Genomic DNA, 19,488 nt, shown 5'->3' with positions numbered 1-19,488 from the left:
TTTCCCTATACTAAATTACGTTGGAGAAAAAGAGACAGAGATAAATTTTGAATGTTTTTTATTAATAAATATTCTCATATTCTCGGAAACCATACTGATTGTTATTAAATATGTTCTAGATGTTATTTTCTCTCGTTGTCTTAATTTTTATAAGAATCTGAACGTCCAGTTTTGTGAAATAAAATAAAGTCTTTGATTTTCCATAAGGATCAATGGTAAAGGGAAAAATATGTAAATATTAATATCTTTTTTTCAGGACTCGCCAGGCTTCCAAAAATTTTACTGCTTAATTATGATATATTATAAAGTACCAGTATGTCAAATTTCATTAAATTCTGAACGCAAGTTCTAAAAGCGGTAGTACTACCTTAATATAAAAACTTTTATTTTTGTTTTTAAATAAACTATTATTGAAACAATGACGTGATTTATTGAGATCGTTGAACTTAAATGTATCAGATTTAAATTAATTTTTTTTTACTCCTATTCAAGTTATACTGATGGTAAAATAAAACGTAGATAAGTCCATACCCCAACTTTAATAAATATTCAATTTTAAATTCAGTGTCAAGAGTTGCCGGATGTCGTGCCAGCTTTTAATTAAATATCCATTTATGAGTGACGATTTAGTCGCAGTTATTTTATATTAAATATTTCCTTATAAATAAATAAAAAATAATTTATCATAAATAATAAGTAATTTCATTTGTATTTATTTATTTAAATAATACAAAATTTTAAACACAGAAAATAATATATATTAAATACTTTTCATGACAATTAAATATTATGCGGTAATTACTTAAAAATAAGTACACTTTCTATGAGAATTTTTTTTTCTCATTTATAAAAAAAAGTATGAATTATTTAAACATACAAATTTTTAAAAATGGATTTTATTATAAATAAATAGAAGAATTGTCAGATCATTTTAATACTATTATTATTTTTAATCTTTAATTCCTAAATTTGTGATTTTCTCTTAATGGCAAGAGTTTGTACTCTCGTTTACACTTAATGTAATTTATAATTAAAAATTATAGTAATTAATCTATGAATACTATAAAAAGTTTAAATTATAATTTAGTTATTTATAAACCAATAATAAAATTAAAAATTTAAACTGTCCTTAATTTTTTTAAACAAATAAAATCTAAATATGATGAATATAAATTCCGATTAAATAATTTTTTAATTTCTCAGTAAATTATTCTTATTATAATATAAATTAACGGTTGGAAATATTGGCAAAGTGAACTCGCTTACTCGTATTGTTATCGAGTGTTTCTAGAAGACTGGGGGTAAAGCTGAATTCTGAACTGCTTTCGTCGTTATTACATCTAAAAAAATACAAAAGAAAAAAAAATATTTCAATTATCTTAAATTGAATAAATTATTCAAGGGAGGAAGTCCATGTAAAATTTTCTAAAAATCGATTTTTTTTTTCTCGATAATCTGAAAATATAGTAGGGTAAATATAGGGTAAATACCCCAATAGATGGACGGTTAAGCAAACTCTCGTGTTCTATTAAAAAAATAATATAGTAATATACAGATAAGTTGTGATAAAGTAAATTATATTTATGTAAAAATATATAATTAACCAGGAAAAAATAAGTTGAACGTGTACAGACGAGAGAAAATAAAAATCTCGAATATTGACGAAGTTTTAGCTAATATGAATCCCGGAAAAAATAGACCCGAAATAATTTTAAAGTTATGAAAAATTTATATTATTTCATTTAAATTATAATAAAATAAAAATTATATTAATAATATTTTTTTTTTTATTTTTTTTTGTAACAAAAAATGGAGCGATCATTTTGAGGATGCTTGTTTTTTAGGAAAATAGTGAGTGTGATATAATTATTATTTTTATTTTATAATAATTTTAATAAAATAATATGAATTTTTCATAAATTAAAAATTTTTTTCAGGTCTATTTTTTCCAATTACCAGTTAATAAAATAGAGCGGGCCGAGTGTGTATTGTAAAGGAGCGAGCAATTTTAAACGCGGTTATCTCGAAACTGTATTTTTAAAAACTGCTCGTGTTGTAACTCAAAAAGTTATCGACCGATTTGTCTGAAATTTGGTGAGGCTTTTCTCTACATTATTATCGGAAGGATAAACCTAAAATTTCAAATATTTTGCGTTGATAAAATACTTTTTTGGGGTCAAAAATGTCAAAAAAATATCCCCAAATTCTGACTTTTTTTTTAAAGGCTTATTTTATTCTTTTTTTTTTTAATTTTAAAGGATAAACCTCTAAAATTAAAAAAAAAAAAAAAAGGATATTAAAGAAAAGAAAAAAAAAATATTACTTCTGTACTCTAGAAAGGCTCAATAAAGTTGTGTTGAAGTTTAAAAATAATAAAATTATTTTATCACCTTCAAAAATATTTAAAAAAATGGCCGATTTTGAGGCTTTTACATGGATTTTCGCCCTTAATTAAAAAAAAAAAAAAAAAAACTTACATGGAGTCTAAGCTCGACAAACTATCGCTCATCCGTGAGAGAATAGAAGCAACTCCGTCAATTTTGACAATATCCAACGTAGAATTACTGACAGCGGAGTAAATTCCTTTAGACCCAGCAGATCCTAAGTACCGAGGGTTATTCAACTCAATCAATGTTTTCTCTGGACCCTTTGTTGCCGAAGAAAACGCATCCGGTGTCAATTTAATAACTTCCATCGACGAAAAGTAGGCGATAAAAAGATAAGGCTTGCGGAACGCTGAAAACAAATTGACCAAATATTAGCAATGGATTAAAAATAAATTTAAATATATAAATTTAATTATCAATTTAAATAACTTACCGAAAGAAAAAGGTAAATGACTCCAAGTAGGATCAATAGACCGAGTTCGTTGACCAAATTCATTGACGAAGACTCCGAATTCATTATAACACAATAATAGTTCCGTAGATTGGGCCGAGGTTGAAACATCAAGAACAGCAACTGGAAATATTCCCAACTTAGCAACACCAGCAAGAGCAGCTTTTATTGAACTGTCGTCTTCCTCAGGGAAGTCATCAATCATATAATCCTTCAAGTCTATCTGGAAGAACTTTTGAGACCCGACAATGAGATTTCTTTTGGTGAAAATAGCGCAGCTGCAAGGTTCTTGAGTTTCGATTTCTTTAATCGCAATAAATTCACCGCGCTCGCTATCACTGCGCCATTTTAATAAAATAACGCAGGAAGCTGTCGCAGCACAAAGTACATCTCCTTCTAGTTGATACAAATGGCAGCTATCAGAACCTGTAAGAATCCCCGTGACACTAATAGCGGGTCTTGAGCACTCAGCAGCGACTGCATTGTTCTTCAGCTGTCTAAGATCGCAGCAAACCAGTTGCCGATCTTCCCCGGCAATCATCAACGCGAGATTAAGATGCGGGTGCAAAGACAACTGATGAACACGCTTGACTCCTCGTATGGCAGTCAGCATCTTTGAGTGTGCTGGTTGATAAGAGTAGAGTCCTTCTTCAGCACCAATAAGCAGTGTGTTCTCTTGCTCCAGCTCAACAATGCAGTTCAAATCCAGTCGATTTTTTTCTAATCTCAGGACCGTTTGTAGCATCGCATTTTTAGCGTTTCCTTTCGTCCCGTTTTGGTGAGCTATTGACTTAAGAGCATTGACCCAAGTTTTCTTCTCTACTTGACTAAGAGCCATAATGTCCAAGCGTGAAGTTGGCCAGCAAGTGTTTGAAGTGTTCGATTCAACGCGAATTATGAACGGCAAGTCTGATTTTGCTGTTCCTGACACTTCAGCTGAATAAACTTCTTCAGTAATGGTGAATCCATACGAAGATTTATCTGTCAACTCCATTTTACTTATTGGAGCCATGCCTTGACTTGGTTTGTGCTCATAAATGCAGAGACTAGTTCCTTCTAAGCGCAAATATTTTCTGTCCCACGAGGCTTTTCCTCTGCCAGGAATTTTCACCCAACTTTCAGCAATTATACCTTCATTATTGCGTGAATATTTTGGATTAAATTCCCTAAAGTCTGGCTCGTCAATCGTCAGAGTTTGTACACTGCTGCAAAGAGTAGAAATACTTTCACCGCTATTTTTCCAAGTTTTGCCCAAGTGCTTTGCAAAATCTCCAGGTAGCCCACAATTTGCTGGAACTAATAAAGAACACTTCAAGTGTGTTAATATTTGACATTCACTACAAATCGCAGAACGTTTTCCAAATTGTATTGGCTCTAGACAAGCAGCACATTTTCCAGCTCGCATGGATAACTCAAGATTGAAGCGATGAGGAATATTATGACGGATTCGTTGGTTAGACATTTGTCTAGACAAAGTATTTTCTTCTTCAGTATTAGACTGAGATATATGTTTTCTCAGTTCCGGACTTCCACAACTTGGAGAGACTGGAGCAGATGAAGCCGCAGCGGCTTTGTAAGCCAACAATTGCTCGGTAAGTGCCTTAACTTTAGCACGTTCTCTAGTGAGTTGATTTTCAAGCTCGCGATATCCTACAGGCATACCAGCGCCAATCGGAAGAATATTTTCCTTCTGTTTACTCTTAAAAATCTTATCACAAACAGTTTTCTTCTTTTTGCTGCACTCTTCAAGCTTAAGCTGAAGATAATCAATAAGTTTAGTCTGCTGTTGTCTTGTACCTTCGGACTTAAGTTCATGTTCTTGGTAAAATTGTCTCATTTCATCCAACACATTCTCCAACTCAGCGATCCTAAGTCTCAATTCCTGTCCTTGATCAATACTGGACTGCAAATCCGACATCAAATCCTGATTAATGTCCTTCATTTCATGGAGCCTTGTAAGATGTTGAGAACACTCTTCCTTAACAACAACAGACTCACCTCTAGCAGCCTCCAGTGAACGCTTCAGCTCAGCCAAGTCACACTGAAGCTCTCCGCAGCGGGTCGTCAATACCCCGACTTGTTTATTCAAATCTTGAGCCATTTTTTTATAATGATCCCGCTGACTATGCAATCCATTTCTTTCAGACTCAATATCACTCGTTTCCGACTCCAGACGTTCGATAGCTCGCTCAGCCAGCAATCTCTTGGTCTTTTCTTCATTCTGCGCAGCCTTGGCCTCCCGAAGTTTCTGTTCCACCGCCTCTAGCTCTTTCTGAAGCCTCATTTTATCCTGAATCAAAGTATTCTCCCTCGTCTCATGATCACTTGTCAGTCTTTCATAGTCAGTCAATTGCTCCTCAAGAACAGTACAAGTTTCCTTCAACAAATCAATATTAACCTTGTAACCATTAGCTTCTTGCTCTAATTTCTCCAACTTAACCTCCAGCTCCAACTTCTCTTCATTGTGTTTAGAAATAGCGAGAGTCAATCGCTTGTTCTCGGCATTCAAACTATCAACACGATCCTGATTAGTGCGCAACTGCTTCCTAGTCGCATCCAACTCGCGTCTCAACGCTGCACTGGATGATTGAAGCTCTTCGATCTGTCCATTAGTTTGCGTTAGTGCTCGCTGTGCTGAGTCAGCTTGTAATTTATTTCTAGATGACTCGCGAGTGAATTCAGCCAGTGATCCTTTAGCAGACTCGAGCTCAGCCAACAATTTCTTCGCTTTTTCCTCCTCTTCCTTGTACTTTTTATTCAGCGACTCTGTCAGCTTAGCTTTCTCCTCCTCAAGCCGCTTTATTTTATCTTCAGCAGTCTTGGCTTCTCTAACAGCGATGCGCTTGTCCAAATTAGCGTCAGACAATTCCTTTTCTTTCTTCCATAAATCCCGCTGGGCTTGTCGAGCTGCGTCACGATCAGCCGTTGATTTTTCTCTCGCTGCTTGCAACTGTTTTTCCAACCGATCGATTTGCTGCTCCAGCGCTGTTTTGTCAGTAATTGATAATTTTTCAGCAGGAGCAGAAGTTACTCCCGACGTACGGCTGGTAGAAGGTTTAGAATTGTCAGTAGAACGTCTCAAACAGGCGTTCTCTGATTCTAATTTCGAGACACTCTGCTGAAGACGTTGAAGTAAATCCTCAAGTGTATCCATTTTACGCAACTGTTCATTCTCTTTCTCCTGCGAAGCTTCAAGGCGCTGTTGCAATTCATCCTTGTCATGAGCTTTTTTCTCCAAATCCAAAGCCAAGTGTTCGCTTTTGCGTAAATTCTTCAGTGTATCATTCAAATCGCTTTTAGCATTCTCCAGCTGTTTTTTCATCTGTTCATTTTCCAACTGAAGTTTCGTCATTTCATTCTTTAAATTACTCACAGTCTGCTCAGTCACGCTGACACTCTGCATGTGTTGAGTCCTTTCCTTCAATTGCTTACGCAATGTCTCTATTTCCTGGTCACGAGCTGGTATCATAGCTTGGGTGCTTCTTAACTGCTCCTGGCAGTCTTTCAGCTCCGACTGAGCCAGCTCAAGAGCGACATTTATACGCGACATGCGACAATGATTCGAGTCACGCTCGTTTCTCAGTTCGCTTTCTAGCTCAGTATTTTTAGCGATCTCCATTTCCAGCTTCATCCTCACCTCAGCCAATTGATTGTGAGCACGGTTAGCAATCTCTTCAAGCTTATTTTCAACTCCCGCAACACTTTGTCGTCTTAATTCTCGTGTTTTCGCCAGAGATTCTTTGTACTGAATTTGAAAAACTTTCAATTTATGAAGCTCAGCATTCGTCGTCTCCAATTCACACTGCGTCCTCTGTAATCTAGAACTCATTTCATTATTACTAGTACACAGTTCAGTGATACGCACCGTCTGAGCCTCGATGTGTTTATTGAGCCTGGCTATTTTTTCCTTTTCAGCAGCTTCCCATTTTCTCTTGGCGCCCTTTATTAAATCCAAAGCCGTCGTCTCTAAATCTTTCCTCTCCTGACGTTCTAGCTCAAGTGTCCTCTTGATAGCAGCTAAATCCGATTTAGCGGCTGTCAAATCGCGTTCCAGCTTGTCTCGCTCCTTGATCGACGCCTCCAGTTTAATATCTTTCTCCTCGAGCTGCAATTCCACCGCAGTTATCATTCTAGCTTCTCTGCTGGTCTGTTCATGAAGATCCAGAAGTTTTTGCTGGTACTCCTGCAAGTCTTTCATTTTTTCCTCTAATTTATCTGCAATTTCAAATTTTTCTTTAGTCAGTGTCAATCTTGTGCTAGTACTTATCTTGTCCTGGAGCTGAAGCATTTTTTTCTGATATTCATCCAACTCCTTCATTTTTTCTTTCAGCTGCGTTGACAATTCAAGCTTCTCCACGGCGAAATTAGTTTTATTTACAATGCTTCGAGGTAAATCCGGGAGCTCCAGCATCTTTTTATGCTGCTCAGCACGGTCTTTTTTTTTGTTTCTCAACTGCAATGCCATTTCTAATTTTTCTTTAGTCATTTTACTGGACTGATTAGGTATAGCCAGCATTATTTATTTTAAACAATATTTATTATTTTATTATTACTAATTTACACTACACATTTATTTGTTGTCACACAATAAAACTCGGCATCACTCTGTTGACCGTTACACTATACAACCACAAACTCCATTTTACACATAAATTCAAATTCGTCCAGATGTCGTTTGTAAATACAACTAAATTCGTTGATAAATTTTCTTTCATCCGCACAGAGTACATTTACTCACCGACAGAATGCGCTACTAATAATTTTTAGTAACTATTTATACGGCGTCGTTGTCATGACAGTAAGAACGGGAAAATTAAAACTTCAAATAAATCACAATTTAATTTACAATAAATGTTTATTTTTATACTCATTACATTGTTGTAATAACAAATATTTGGTTAAATATATAAGTGACAGTAAAGACATTACACTTTAAGAGGTTAATTTATGATACTAAAGTTAGCTGATAACTGTATTTTTTTTTAATTTTTATAACAATTCAATTACAATAAAAAAAAAAAACTTGTAAAAATTTCCACTAATAGTTTTTTCTAATTTTCACATGTAAAATTTTTTTCATAATAATTTTATTTTTATAAAATTCTAGAAAAAATTTCTAATGTCTGTCAATTTTAGTTAATTTAACTTATAAATAACAATAAAGTTAAATAATAATAAACTTAGCCGACATATTTGATTTTTTTATTTTGCTTAATGTATTAAATTATAACTAAAAAATATTTTTAAAAATTGCACTTCCAGTTTTTGAAGTTTTTAACAAATGAAAAAATTTTCATTTCATTTTTTTGTAATAATTTTTTAATAAAAAAAAAATAAAAAAATTTTTTGATGTCGGCTAACTTTATTTTCATTAAAAGTTTCATTATTGAAAAAATTATTACAAAAAAAATTTTTTTTTTTAATTTCATTTGTAAAAAACTTGAAAAACAGTAAGTGCAATTAAGAAAAAATTTTTTTAATCCTAATTTAATAAATTAAACAAAATCAAAAAATAAAAAAAGTCAGCTAATTTTATTAGCCGAAATTTAAAAATTTTTAGAATTTTTTTTATTGAAAAAATTATTACAAAAAAAATTTTATTTTTAATTTCATTTGTAAAAAATTTGAAAAACTGTAAGTGCAATTAAAAAAAATGTTTTTAGTTCTAATTTAATAAATTAAACAAAATCAATAAAAAATAAAAATGTCAGCTAATTTTATTATTATAACTTATAATTATCTATTATGATAATCTCATTCTTTTTGATAAATGAGGATCATCATCATCATCATCATCATCATCATCATCATCATCACTATCAATAGATGTAAGTAAGGGAATCTTATCAGAATATTCTTTACTAGTGATTAAATATTGACAATTTTTTGTGGTTACTATAATATAAGAAATACCGGCGAATTCACCGAGATTTATAGCGACAATAGGATCAAAACTTAGTTGAAATGTCTTACTCCGGCGAAGTAGTAGACTATGGAAATGATTAAAATAGTCTTCTAGACTATTCAAATAAATAATGCTGAGTAATCCTGTCGAAAGTTTGAAGCGATTAATGAATCAGTTATAAAAAAATTATGCAGTAATTTAAATAAATAACATACCCGAGTTCCAGCCTAGTAGTAAAATGTTCACGAACATTGCCGCGCAGGTAATAAAATCATTTTTTAATTGTGATAATTCATATTCTATGCAACATTTATCATTTATTGAAAGTTTACCGCTACACACTACTAATATATGATCTAAAATAGAATTATTCAGTTAAATAGTTATTACAGTAATGAAAAAACGTAAAAATATTGAAATATTTAAAACAACTCTTACTAAAAAATATAAGCTCAAGTTCTTTATGAGGTATTAAAGATATCATAGTATTTTTTAACTCATAAATACTAAGAATTCCAATAACTTTACGATTCACCATTTTGGGATCTGTGTAAACGTCTGTGGAAAAGTTTAGTTCAAAAACGTGTATTTCATCATCAATTTGTATCATCACCATCAACTGAAAGTAAGAGTTCATTCAATTTACTGTCATAAAGTACATTATTATTTTTAAAAATATTTTTTTTAATTACCAGATCACCCTCACTGTGCATAGTAAGAAGCTTGGTACCTAATTTAGTGCTAGGTTTTAGAAGAATTGATGCATCACATGTTCTGCGAAAAATTATTTTTCCATGATTAAATTTGTACTCTGTGATATTATAACCACATTCAGCAAAGAATCGATTATCGACGCCTACACTGTAAGTTAAAATGAAAATTTTAAGTTTATAAAATTATTTTAAAATACATTATTACTTACCAAATATTATTAGCGTAAGGTTTCAGAAGGGTTGAAAGCGGTTTTTTATCTTGAGTTGTAAGGTTGAAGAATTTTAGATGTTTATTTTGTAACTGCACTATAACTACTTGTAGATCATTCTCTGAAAAAATAATCTCAATTATTATTTGTCATTGTTATTATTATTAGTATACTCTGATTCAATTACCAGCAAGCCAGACTTTTAAGTTCTTTACAGCGTGATTATTTTCAAATCCAATCGCGATCTGTTCATGATCTCTCTCGATGTCAGAAAAAAATATTTTGCCACTAGTTGACCCGGCAATTAACAAGTCACCTGAAAATAAACATAAAAAAATAATATAACTACAAAATAAAATATGAAGTTTATAAATTACTAGCAACCTTGAGTCACTATGTGACTGCCGTGACTTGTGAACTATAAATAAATAAAATTTTGCTTCATTAAATAATGTCTTTTCTCATGACTCATCAAGAGCTTTCACTTGAGTACCAACATGCACTTTTAATATATTTTTCATATATACATATATGTAATATATATAAATATATAAAATATATGAAAACTTGATGTGGGTACTTAATTGAAAAGTCTCAATAAGTGTAATGTGAGGGTGAGCTTATATCTTTAAAAATATCATTAGATGACAAGATTCAATGTCATTTCTTAATTATTGGAGTTTTTAAAGATATAAGCTCATTCTGATGTTACTCTCATCAAGAGCTTTCATTTGAGTATCCACATGCATTTTGATATATTTTTTATATATACGTACATCTATACTAATAAATGGAGAGCCGGTTTTTTTGTCCGGTTATACTGCAAAAACTACTGAACCGATCAGAATAATACTGATACCATAAGATGCAGCACGTTTCGGAGAAGGTTTTAGTATGTGATATGGTGGTGATTACTTATCCGGAACCTATATTTTTTTGACTTAGAAATAATGAATTTTTATTGTAACTAAATTTATTCTATTCGATTGTAAATTTATCTATTACGCAATTCCTAGCCAAAATGGATTTTTCGTCTACCATCACGTATGCTACCCCTTCCCCCCTCTCATTCTTCCCCTCCCCTCCCGTGCCTTCTTCCCCCTTCCCTATATCTCTCTCTCTTTTTTTTTTTTAGAAAATGTCATTTTGATTCGCCAATCTAAGAAACCATCAAGTGGCACCCATCAATTATAGAACTCACCCCCCCCCGCAACCACCCACGCTAATCAACCGTTGCCATGGTTACCGTTGCAATGGTTATCGTTGCTATGGTTACCGTTGCCATGGTTACCGTTGCCATGGATACCGTTGCCATGGTTATCATTGCCATGGTTACCGTTGCTATAACAACTGTTAAAATAGATAAATTGTAATAACACATTCGGTTGTCAACTAAATTCAGAGGAATGATTAGAATAAAAGTAGAAAGTTACTAAATACTAATATTTTATACAATGTTAGGCAAATACATTTTGATTTCAAATTTTATCGATTGATTGCTGGGACAGTAGGAATTTATAATCATACTTTTTTTAAGAAAGAATAGCTAAATCATTAATAACTGAAATAGCTAATATGTATTGTAATGATCATGAAGGATGAACTCCATTATTTCATAACACAGCTAAATATAGCATAAATATTATTAAGTTGATATTGTTAAATGATTACACTGATGTTAATGATTAAAATTAAAATGGTAAATTGTGTCTGATGTATCTTCTCTAAAATTTCACAACGATATTGTTAAATTATTATAAAAAATGGTCGATTTAAGTTAATTCTTTATAAAATGAATAATAATAAATATATTTTTTAGTACCACTTAATTTGTGATGAATTTCTTAACAACAAAGATTAAAAATATTCATTTTTATATTTATAAGCACAAATAAATTTATTCATTATCTTATCGATCTTAATTTTCAGTCAAATTAATATAATAACATTGTTGCATATTCCCAATTAATATCCCGTGTAAAAAAAATCATAAATTCCAGCGGTGAGTCTGCGGAATTCCTAAAGAATTTATATTTGTTGCAGATAGGAATTCCAGATGAATTCTGGATGAAAACATGATAGATGATTGTTCATCATTATGGGTATTAGAAACTTCAGTGCAAACGTAATATTACAAATACAGATACAAATTTAAATGGTTCATTACGTATTGAATTCTCGGGAAAGTCTTACCAAGACCTGGTAAAAAATTGTATCAATAGCAGAATAATTAATGCATAGAGTAAACAAAAGTGAATTCATATGTTATTTTACATGAATTTACCAGGTTAACCTAATGACATCCAAATGAACTTTTAACAATCAACAGAGGGTTAATTTATGTGAAAGACTGTATGGAATTTGAGTGAAGTCTTCTAGCAAAATTTTCCTATTGTTATGTTTTACGAATAATTCTTTAAATTTCCATGCTGAGTTCCGCCTCATTTGTCTGGAAAAAATCTAAGGACACCCGGATGAACTCATAACAGTCAGCACAGGGTAAATTCATGTGAAAGACCGTATGAAATTTGAGTGAAAATTTTTAAAAAACTGAAGCAAAATTTTCCTATTGTCTGGCTTTAAAAATAATTCCTTAAATGTTTCTGTGAATTTCCGCAATATATCAGCAGGAAATGCACCGGACTAATTTAGGAATTCCTTCGGAGATTACTCAGTGTTCCGGAAAAAATTGCCGGGCATTAGTGTAGTCTGATCAAAATAAAAACCTAATTAAATGATAGCACAGGCTGCATGAGTTCTAACGGGAATATATGCTGAAAATCAAATGGAAATTTTATGCTTTCTACTTTGATGTACAATTTCGTTGAAACATGAATTTCTATCAGATGTCAGCAGAAAGTCTACTAAAGCTTTGTAGAATTTTTTTAGTGTTCCCGAGAAATATTAAGGCATGTGTACAAATAAATAAACGTCAAAATCGAGTAAATTTATCTAAAAGGCCGTATGAGTTCCGTAGGAATATTAGCTAAAGACACTTCCAAAATTTTTTTATTGTTCAATTTTAAGAATAATGTTTCAAGTATTTATATTAATTTCCGCCGGATATCAGCTGGAATTTTGCCCGAAGTCTACAAAAATTCCTACCGAATTCATGGATTGTTTTAAAAAAAATTTCCTGGCATCAATATGTATTGATCGGGTAAGAACCTGATAAATTCATGAAAAATAACATATGAATTCACTTTTGTTTACTCTATGAATTAGTTATTCCGCTATTTATACAGTTTTTTACCAGATCTTGGTAAGACTTTCCCAAGAAATCAATACGTGATGAACCATTTAAATTTGTATTTGTTTTTGTGATATTACGTTTGCACTGAAGTTTCTAATATCCATAATGACGCAATCACCTATCATGTTTTTATCCAAAATTCATCCGGAATTCCTATTTTGCAATAAATGTGAATTATTTAGGAATTCCGCAGACTCACCGCAGGAATTTCTGATTTTTTTTTACACGAGATGTGATTAATTTCATAATCTTGATTACTAATATTCATATTTTTATAACAAAATGTCGCTGAGATAAGAAATAATAATCTGAATTACCAATCTCAGTAACGTTATTGAAGTTGGCGCTTAGACAAAAAAATAATAACATATTTATTTATGTAATTTGTAAACAAATTCAGAGCTGTAAAAAAAATTATTTTATAGATAAAAATAATAGTTTAAAAAAACTAAAAACACGCTTTTTATAGAAAACCAAACTAAAAAATAGAAAATAAATTTAAATTAAGAATAGTGTTAAAAATTTCAATAAATATAAATTAATAATAGTGTAAATAAAAAAAATGTATTTTATTTTTAAAAAAGCGTGAGGTGCATGGTGTCAATAGTTATAAATATTTTATTGACAGATATGAGTAGAGTGATTATCATTTTGATAATATCTTAAAAAGCACCCCACGCTTTTTTTAAAATAAAATACATTTTTTTATTTACACTATTATTAATTTATATTTATTGAAATTTTTAACACTATTCTTAATTTAAATTTATTTTCTATTTTTTAGTTTGGTTTTCTATAAAAAGCGTGTTTTTAGTTTTTTAAACTATTATTTATTTTTTACTTTTTAGTTTGGTTTATTTATAAAAGCGTGATTTTTTAGTTTTTTTAAACTATTATTTGTTGATTATCAAAAATATTCAGGCGCACAAATTACCCACGGAGAGTTACATACTGCCATACTGACATACTGACATACAAGTGAAGCTAATAAAAAAAATAATTATTTATAAATATTATAAATACGGGGAATCAGAGTTCGATTTCGGAGAGCGAGCCTGAGAAACGGCTACCAGAACCAAGGAAGGCCGCAGGCGCGCAGATTACCCACGGAGAGTTACATACTGACATACTGACATACTGACAAACTGACAAACTGACAAACAAACTGACATACAAGTGAAGCTAATATAAAGCGTGTAAAAAGGGATATCATTTCGTTAAGATTATTGAAATCATTTTGTTTAAATTTTCGTCTAGGTTACACAATAAAATTTTATTGCATGCCCAGCGAAGCGGCCGGGTATCAGCTAGTGTTTATATACTAGGCAAATTTCTTCACTTATGAGACCTGCAATTTCTTTAACTGAAACTTTCAATGCTCATTACAAATTTTTTTTTTCATATTATTGTTATTCATTTTTGTAAGAAAGACACGGGAATGTTATAATGAATGTACATTGAAAGTTACAATTAATATTAGCTAGAATAATTACTTGGATAAAAGGTACATGCCAATTCGATAGAATTGGGAATCTGTGCAAGTCAAAACAATAGTCTAATTAAATTTCAAGTCTACAGCGGAGCGGGCGAGTAACAGCTAGTATAATATATATAAATATATGAAAAATTGATGTGGGTAAAAACCATGAAAAGGCACAATCATAAAAACCCATTTCATCATATAAATACACTGGCCACAAAATTTTGCTTATTCTCTTAATAATATAGATGAATTCACAGATTCGGTAGAATCTGGCGCCAAGTTCCGTTCAAATCCGTTGTAAACGGAGCGCCAGACTACCGACTATGTTTACTGTAAGCAGAACGGTTTTTTGAGGCTGCGAAATTTTATTTAATTCTACGGTACTTTTTTTTACCCAATTTGTTTATCATAACAGTAATTCATAATTTATTTCACCGTATTAATTAATTATATTTACTTATAACAATTTATTTACTTGAAATTATTAAATTTTATCAGCACATACTATAGCTCGCTCACAAATTTCGATCCTGACTTTTTTTTGATGGAGAAAGGTCAGCGCCACAGACTATATAAAATAAAAATGTGTAGTAATCCTCCTATAGATAAGCAACTACAGTTAAAAAAAGTAATTCACAGCTTACATTTACGGCCGCCAGGGTGCACTGGAATTACATCTACATAAACTGTAGCTTCAAGGGGATAGTTTGCAGTAAAAAATGCAGTCAACACGAGATTTAAGTTGTTATCAATTGTAAATTTTCATTATAATTACAAAAAATACTATAATCCGAACAAAAACAGTTTCACTGTAAAAAAGTCGCGCCAAGTTCACGTTCATAAGACTATTAGGAAAAAAAAAATTTTTTTTTTCTTTACAAAAACATACAAAATAAAAAAATTAAAAAATCAAGTAACCGATATGATTGTTTATGATTTTCGGAAATTAAAAAATTTTATTGTAAATTTAAAAATAAAAAAAAAAAAATTTTAGAACGTACTTGGTGTGCGTCATTGTGTATTTCAATTTTTTTAAAGTCCTAGTAAATAGATTTTACGAATTTCATCAAAAGTAAAATATTTTGCAACCACGCACACTAAATACGTTCTAAAATTTTTTTTTTAATTTTTAAATTTACAATAAAATTTTTTTTAATTTCCGAAAATCATAAACAATCATATCGGTTACTTGGATTTTTTAATTTTTTTATTTTGTATGTTTTTGTAAAGAAAAAAAAAATTTTTTTTTTCCTAATAGTCTTATGAACGTGGACTTGGCGCGACTTTTTTACAGTGAAACTGTTTTTGTTCGGATTAAACTTACGCCAGACAGTGGTGCATGTTATTTCTTCTTTCAACCCGTATCCAAATTCTGATACAAGTGTTGAGAAGGCTTTTGGCGATCGCCACTTATAGTAGTACTTCAAAACCTCCTTATAATCTTCAGATGATAAAGGTCGTTTTAAATCTATCAACTTATAAGGATGTACTTTTAAAATAATTTGATTCGCCCAAAATTCAATATTACCCTCACATAGTTTTTTAAATATCTCATTTTCTTTAAAGTAGTCTTCTATTAAGATTTTAAATTCATAAGAAGTTCTACAAAGGCGGAATAAGAGTCGTAGAGGGTTCTTGGATTGGCTAAAAATTAACCACCATATTTTTTTCGGAAGTGTAATGTAATCCTCAAACATCTTGTGTTATATAAAAGATTTTAAAAAATCACAGATTTTTTTGTTATTTATACTAAGATCACCTTTTGTAAAAGACTAAATCTAATAAATAATGTTTAAAATGTTTTAATGAATAAGAACATTCGTTAAAATTCCGGTAGAAACATTTTTATTATCTTCTTGAATATTGTCGACATTAGTCATTTAAATTTTGTCACTAAAAATATTAGCTGGTTCTAAGACAAAAATTTACACTCATGCATTCTGTGTTAGAATGAAGATTAAGGTTTTTTTAAAATAATAATTAAATATATTTATTTCATTAGTAATTTATTCATTTAAATATTGACAAATTTTTTTTAAGAGTTATTTACTATGTAGTTATCAATAATTATTTAGTTAAATAATGCGCTGAAGTTTTTGTAGTAAAAATAGCATACTTATGATCTTTATGCTCTGTAAAATTAATAGCGATAGTTGGCTTTTCCAAAACTAATGAAATTTTTAATTTTTTAATTACAAAGTCTTTTTTATTTTGAGATTTTTTAATAGAAACTTTATCAATTGTTCCTATAAATTAATTAAAATTTGATATTAAATAATATTTAGGTGATAGCTGCCAATCTTACCTGACTCCCAACATATAAAATAAATATTTGCAAACATAGTAACATTTACAATATTATCAACTTTTAATGGTATGTTTAATTTTAAAGATGACCATTTTCGTTCAAGACCCGGAAACTTTGAATGAACTATTATATTATTTTCTGAAACAATAATTTTAAATTAAGAAAGTTAATTTTATCTGCAATAATAACCAAATAATTTTATACCAGCAGTATAAAATCCAGTTTCTTCAATAGGCATACTAGAAATAATGGGTCTTTCTGGATCGTATATTATGTTATGATTAATTGCATAGACTTTTTTCAACTCTATGTTTTCAGAGCTTACATCAGGAAAATTAATCTCATATACTGTAATTATTCTATTCATCTCTGTCATCACTGTTAGCTGTAAATTAAAAAATTCGTAATAGTATACCTAAATGTGTTTTAAATTTACATACATCATCAGATCGATTGTGCATTGAAAGAAATTTAGGTTTATTTGAAGAATTATCATTCGGTATCGTGCAATTTCTTGAAGGAAATACACGTTTGTTTTCATATTTATACTCCACTATAAGAAGCTGATTTTCAACAAAAAGACGATTGGCCACACCAATACTACAAAGATAAAAATTACTCTGTTATTAATTCAATTTTTTTTTGTTATTTAGAATTATAACTACCATAAGTGCTCAGTCATGGTTACCGTTATCTCGTATCAATTTGGCAATTCATGGCGTACCGAACTTAGGCATTGCCACAGGTTTGCCTAAATGGACCCGAGCTTGGTGAATCGAACTTTGATAAGCCTCTTTGGTTGCCGTTATTTTATAACAGTTTGGCAATCCATAACATACCGAACTTAGGCATTTCCACAGTTTTGCCTAAAGAAGCTCGATTGTGGTATGCCAAGTTTCGGTAAACCTTTGGTTACCGTTATTTCATAAAAGTTTGGCAATCCATGTTATACCGAACTTAGGTATTGCCACAGGTTTGCCTAAGTAAGCCCGAGCTTGGTGAACCAAATTTCGGTGAGCCTTTGGTTACCATTATTTCGTACTAATTAGGCAATCCATGACATGCCGAACTTAGGTATTGCCACAGGTTTGCCTAAGTGAGCCCGAGCTTGGTGAACCAAACTTCGGTAAACCTTTGGTTACCGTTAACTCGTACTAATTAGGCAATCCATGATATGCCGAACTTAGGCAATGCCAAACTATTACGAGATTACATCGAATGTGGAATTCTTTTGGCATACCAATGTTCAGCTTACCTATTTTAAAACAAATAAGATCCGAATTGGGCTAGCCTAAGTTCGGAAAGCCAACTTCGCCCCGAACTGATTTTTCGGCATGCCTCACTAAAATTCTAGTCGGGGCATGTCGCAAATTGAATTCGAAATTTCACTAGCTTCATTTAAATACCAAAATTGTAAGTACTTTTCAATTAAAGCAACAACAACAATATTTCCATCTAAAATAAAATTATATTAAGTTTAATTTTATTAAAATTAATTTTATAAAAACAATTACCAGTAAACCAAAATTTTATATCCGTTACAGATTTTTTAAAATCGTGTACTAGAACAAGTTTTTCTGGCTCTGTAACTAATGAGAAATGGACGCGTCCAAGATTTGTTCCAAAAATGATGAACCTTCCTGCAATAAGTTATCAAAATTAATATACAAAGTGAGTATTATAAAAAAATTCGGAATTTTTTCCTTAATTTCAAAATAATAATTAATAATTGATCTTAAAACTTGTTCAAAATTTAATTTTATAAAAAAAATGTCTCTTCTTTTTTTTTTTAAGACCAATAACAAATCCGGAATTTCAAAATTGAGTTTTTTATAATTAGCAAAAATTAAAATCATTCATTATGAATTTTAATTGAGAAATTACGGTGAAAATATTGGTCGTAAGAAAAAATTATGAGATATTTCTTGTAAAAAATTAAATTTTCAATAAATTTTATTTTTTTTACAAAATTAACATTTCCGGCAAAAATCTTGGGCCTACACTGAAAAAAAAATTAACTTAATTAGAAAGAAAAATTCTTGAACCAAGAAAATAATTTTGAAGAGGGTAATTGAATTAAGACGAAAAATTTTTGAATCAAGTAAAATTTACTTAACCCAAGTAAAAATTTCTTAGTTTAAGAATTTTTTTACTCTAATCAAGAAGATGTTCTTCAAAATTATATACTTGATTCAAGAAATTTTTTTTTTCTGTGTAGTTATAAATAATATTTCTAAAAAGAAATATTAAAACTCACCGCATGCATCAACACATGTTACTTCTTTACCCTCTAAAAAAAATTTCTGAAAATCAACATTGAATTTCGGTTCTATTAAATTAGCAACCCTCCGCCATTTTTGGTAATTTATAAAATGTTCTTTATAGTCTTCGTCAGACAAAATGTCATTGACAAGAAATTGTCTGTAGGGATATTTAATTTTTATAATAGTATGCATCCAACTTTCAACCCACGGTGGACAGAGCACCTTCCACATGTTTGTATTTTCAATTTTCTTCTCAATTATTTCCTTAAAAAATTTTGAAACCTCACGAAGTTTCATCAGCCGGAATGGGTTCCTTACATACATGAAGATCATATCCCACACATGCGGAGGAAGAAATATTTCTTGCATTTTAAATTTCAATTTATTACCAAGTTCTTTCGAATCGTATCACGTGTTGCGACATTCTAAATAGACATTTCGCAATTCTCTGCAGGTTAATTGTCTAAGAACATTCGATAAGATTCTGATGTACACCTAACATTTAATTAATTTAA

At 30.6% G+C, this 19,488-nt stretch overlaps 3 protein-coding genes across 3 annotated transcripts in view; 1 reads left to right on the top strand and 2 right to left on the bottom strand.

Moving 5' to 3' along the window:
• Window positions 1-893: 893 nt before the first annotated feature.
• Window positions 894-7,536, bottom strand: LOC123260719 (citron Rho-interacting kinase-like). The gene is made up of 3 exons (XM_044721991.1): window positions 2,821-7,536; window positions 2,478-2,736; window positions 894-1,340 (listed from the first exon to the last, which is right to left on the bottom strand). The coding sequence occupies exons 1-3, from the start codon at window positions 7,352-7,354 to the stop codon at window positions 1,229-1,231; spliced, it is 4,905 nt and encodes a 1,634-aa protein (XP_044577926.1). The 5' UTR covers window positions 7,355-7,536; the 3' UTR covers window positions 894-1,228.
• Window positions 7,537-16,466: 8,930 nt separating this feature from the next.
• LOC123260503 lies at window positions 16,467-19,433 on the bottom strand. The gene is made up of 8 exons (XM_044721630.1): window positions 18,967-19,433; window positions 18,224-18,349; window positions 18,074-18,164; window positions 17,375-17,392; window positions 17,150-17,309; window positions 16,914-17,094; window positions 16,707-16,847; window positions 16,467-16,647 (listed from the first exon to the last, which is right to left on the bottom strand). The coding sequence occupies exons 1-8, from the start codon at window positions 19,340-19,342 to the stop codon at window positions 16,469-16,471; spliced, it is 1,272 nt and encodes a 423-aa protein (XP_044577565.1). The 5' UTR covers window positions 19,343-19,433; the 3' UTR covers window positions 16,467-16,468.
• The window catches only part of LOC123260502, a 37,975-nt gene continuing 36,765 nt past the window's right edge, over window positions 18,279-19,488 (top strand). The window contains exon 1 of the mRNA XM_044721628.1: window positions 18,279-18,380. The gene's annotated coding sequence lies outside the window, so the exon portion shown is untranslated. The remainder of the gene's footprint in view (window positions 18,381-19,488) is intronic.

This window comes from Cotesia glomerata, linkage group LG3 (assembly GCF_020080835.1).
Source record: "Cotesia glomerata isolate CgM1 linkage group LG3, MPM_Cglom_v2.3, whole genome shotgun sequence".
Taxonomy (NCBI): domain Eukaryota; kingdom Metazoa; phylum Arthropoda; class Insecta; order Hymenoptera; family Braconidae; genus Cotesia; species Cotesia glomerata.
The sequence above is the reverse complement of the archived record's forward strand: the minus strand, read 5'-3'. Positions and strand labels throughout refer to the sequence as shown.

Excerpts from the sequence above, each read along its gene's own strand:
- LOC123260503 (XM_044721630.1), bottom strand. The coding sequence starts at position 19,342 with ATGCAAGAAATATTTCTTCCTCCGCATGTGTGGGATATGATCTTCATG. Across the intron at positions 17,095-17,149 it reads TGCACAATCGATCTGATGAT|CTAACAGTGATGACAGAGAT; the intron begins GTATGTAAATTT and ends TTTAATTTACAG. Across the intron at positions 16,648-16,706 it reads TTTTATATGTTGGGAGTCAG|GAACAATTGATAAAGTTTCT; the intron begins GTAAGATTGGCA and ends ATTAATTTATAG.
- LOC123260719 (XM_044721991.1), bottom strand. The coding sequence starts at position 7,354 with ATGCTGGCTATACCTAATCAGTCCAGTAAAATGACTAAAGAAAAATTA. Across the intron at positions 2,737-2,820 it reads TCATTTACCTTTTTCTTTCG|CGTTCCGCAAGCCTTATCTT; the intron begins GTAAGTTATTTA and ends ATTTGTTTTCAG. Across the intron at positions 1,341-2,477 it reads TTGTCGAGCTTAGACTCCAT|ATGTAATAACGACGAAAGCA; the intron begins GTAAGTTTTTTT and ends GTATTTTTTTAG.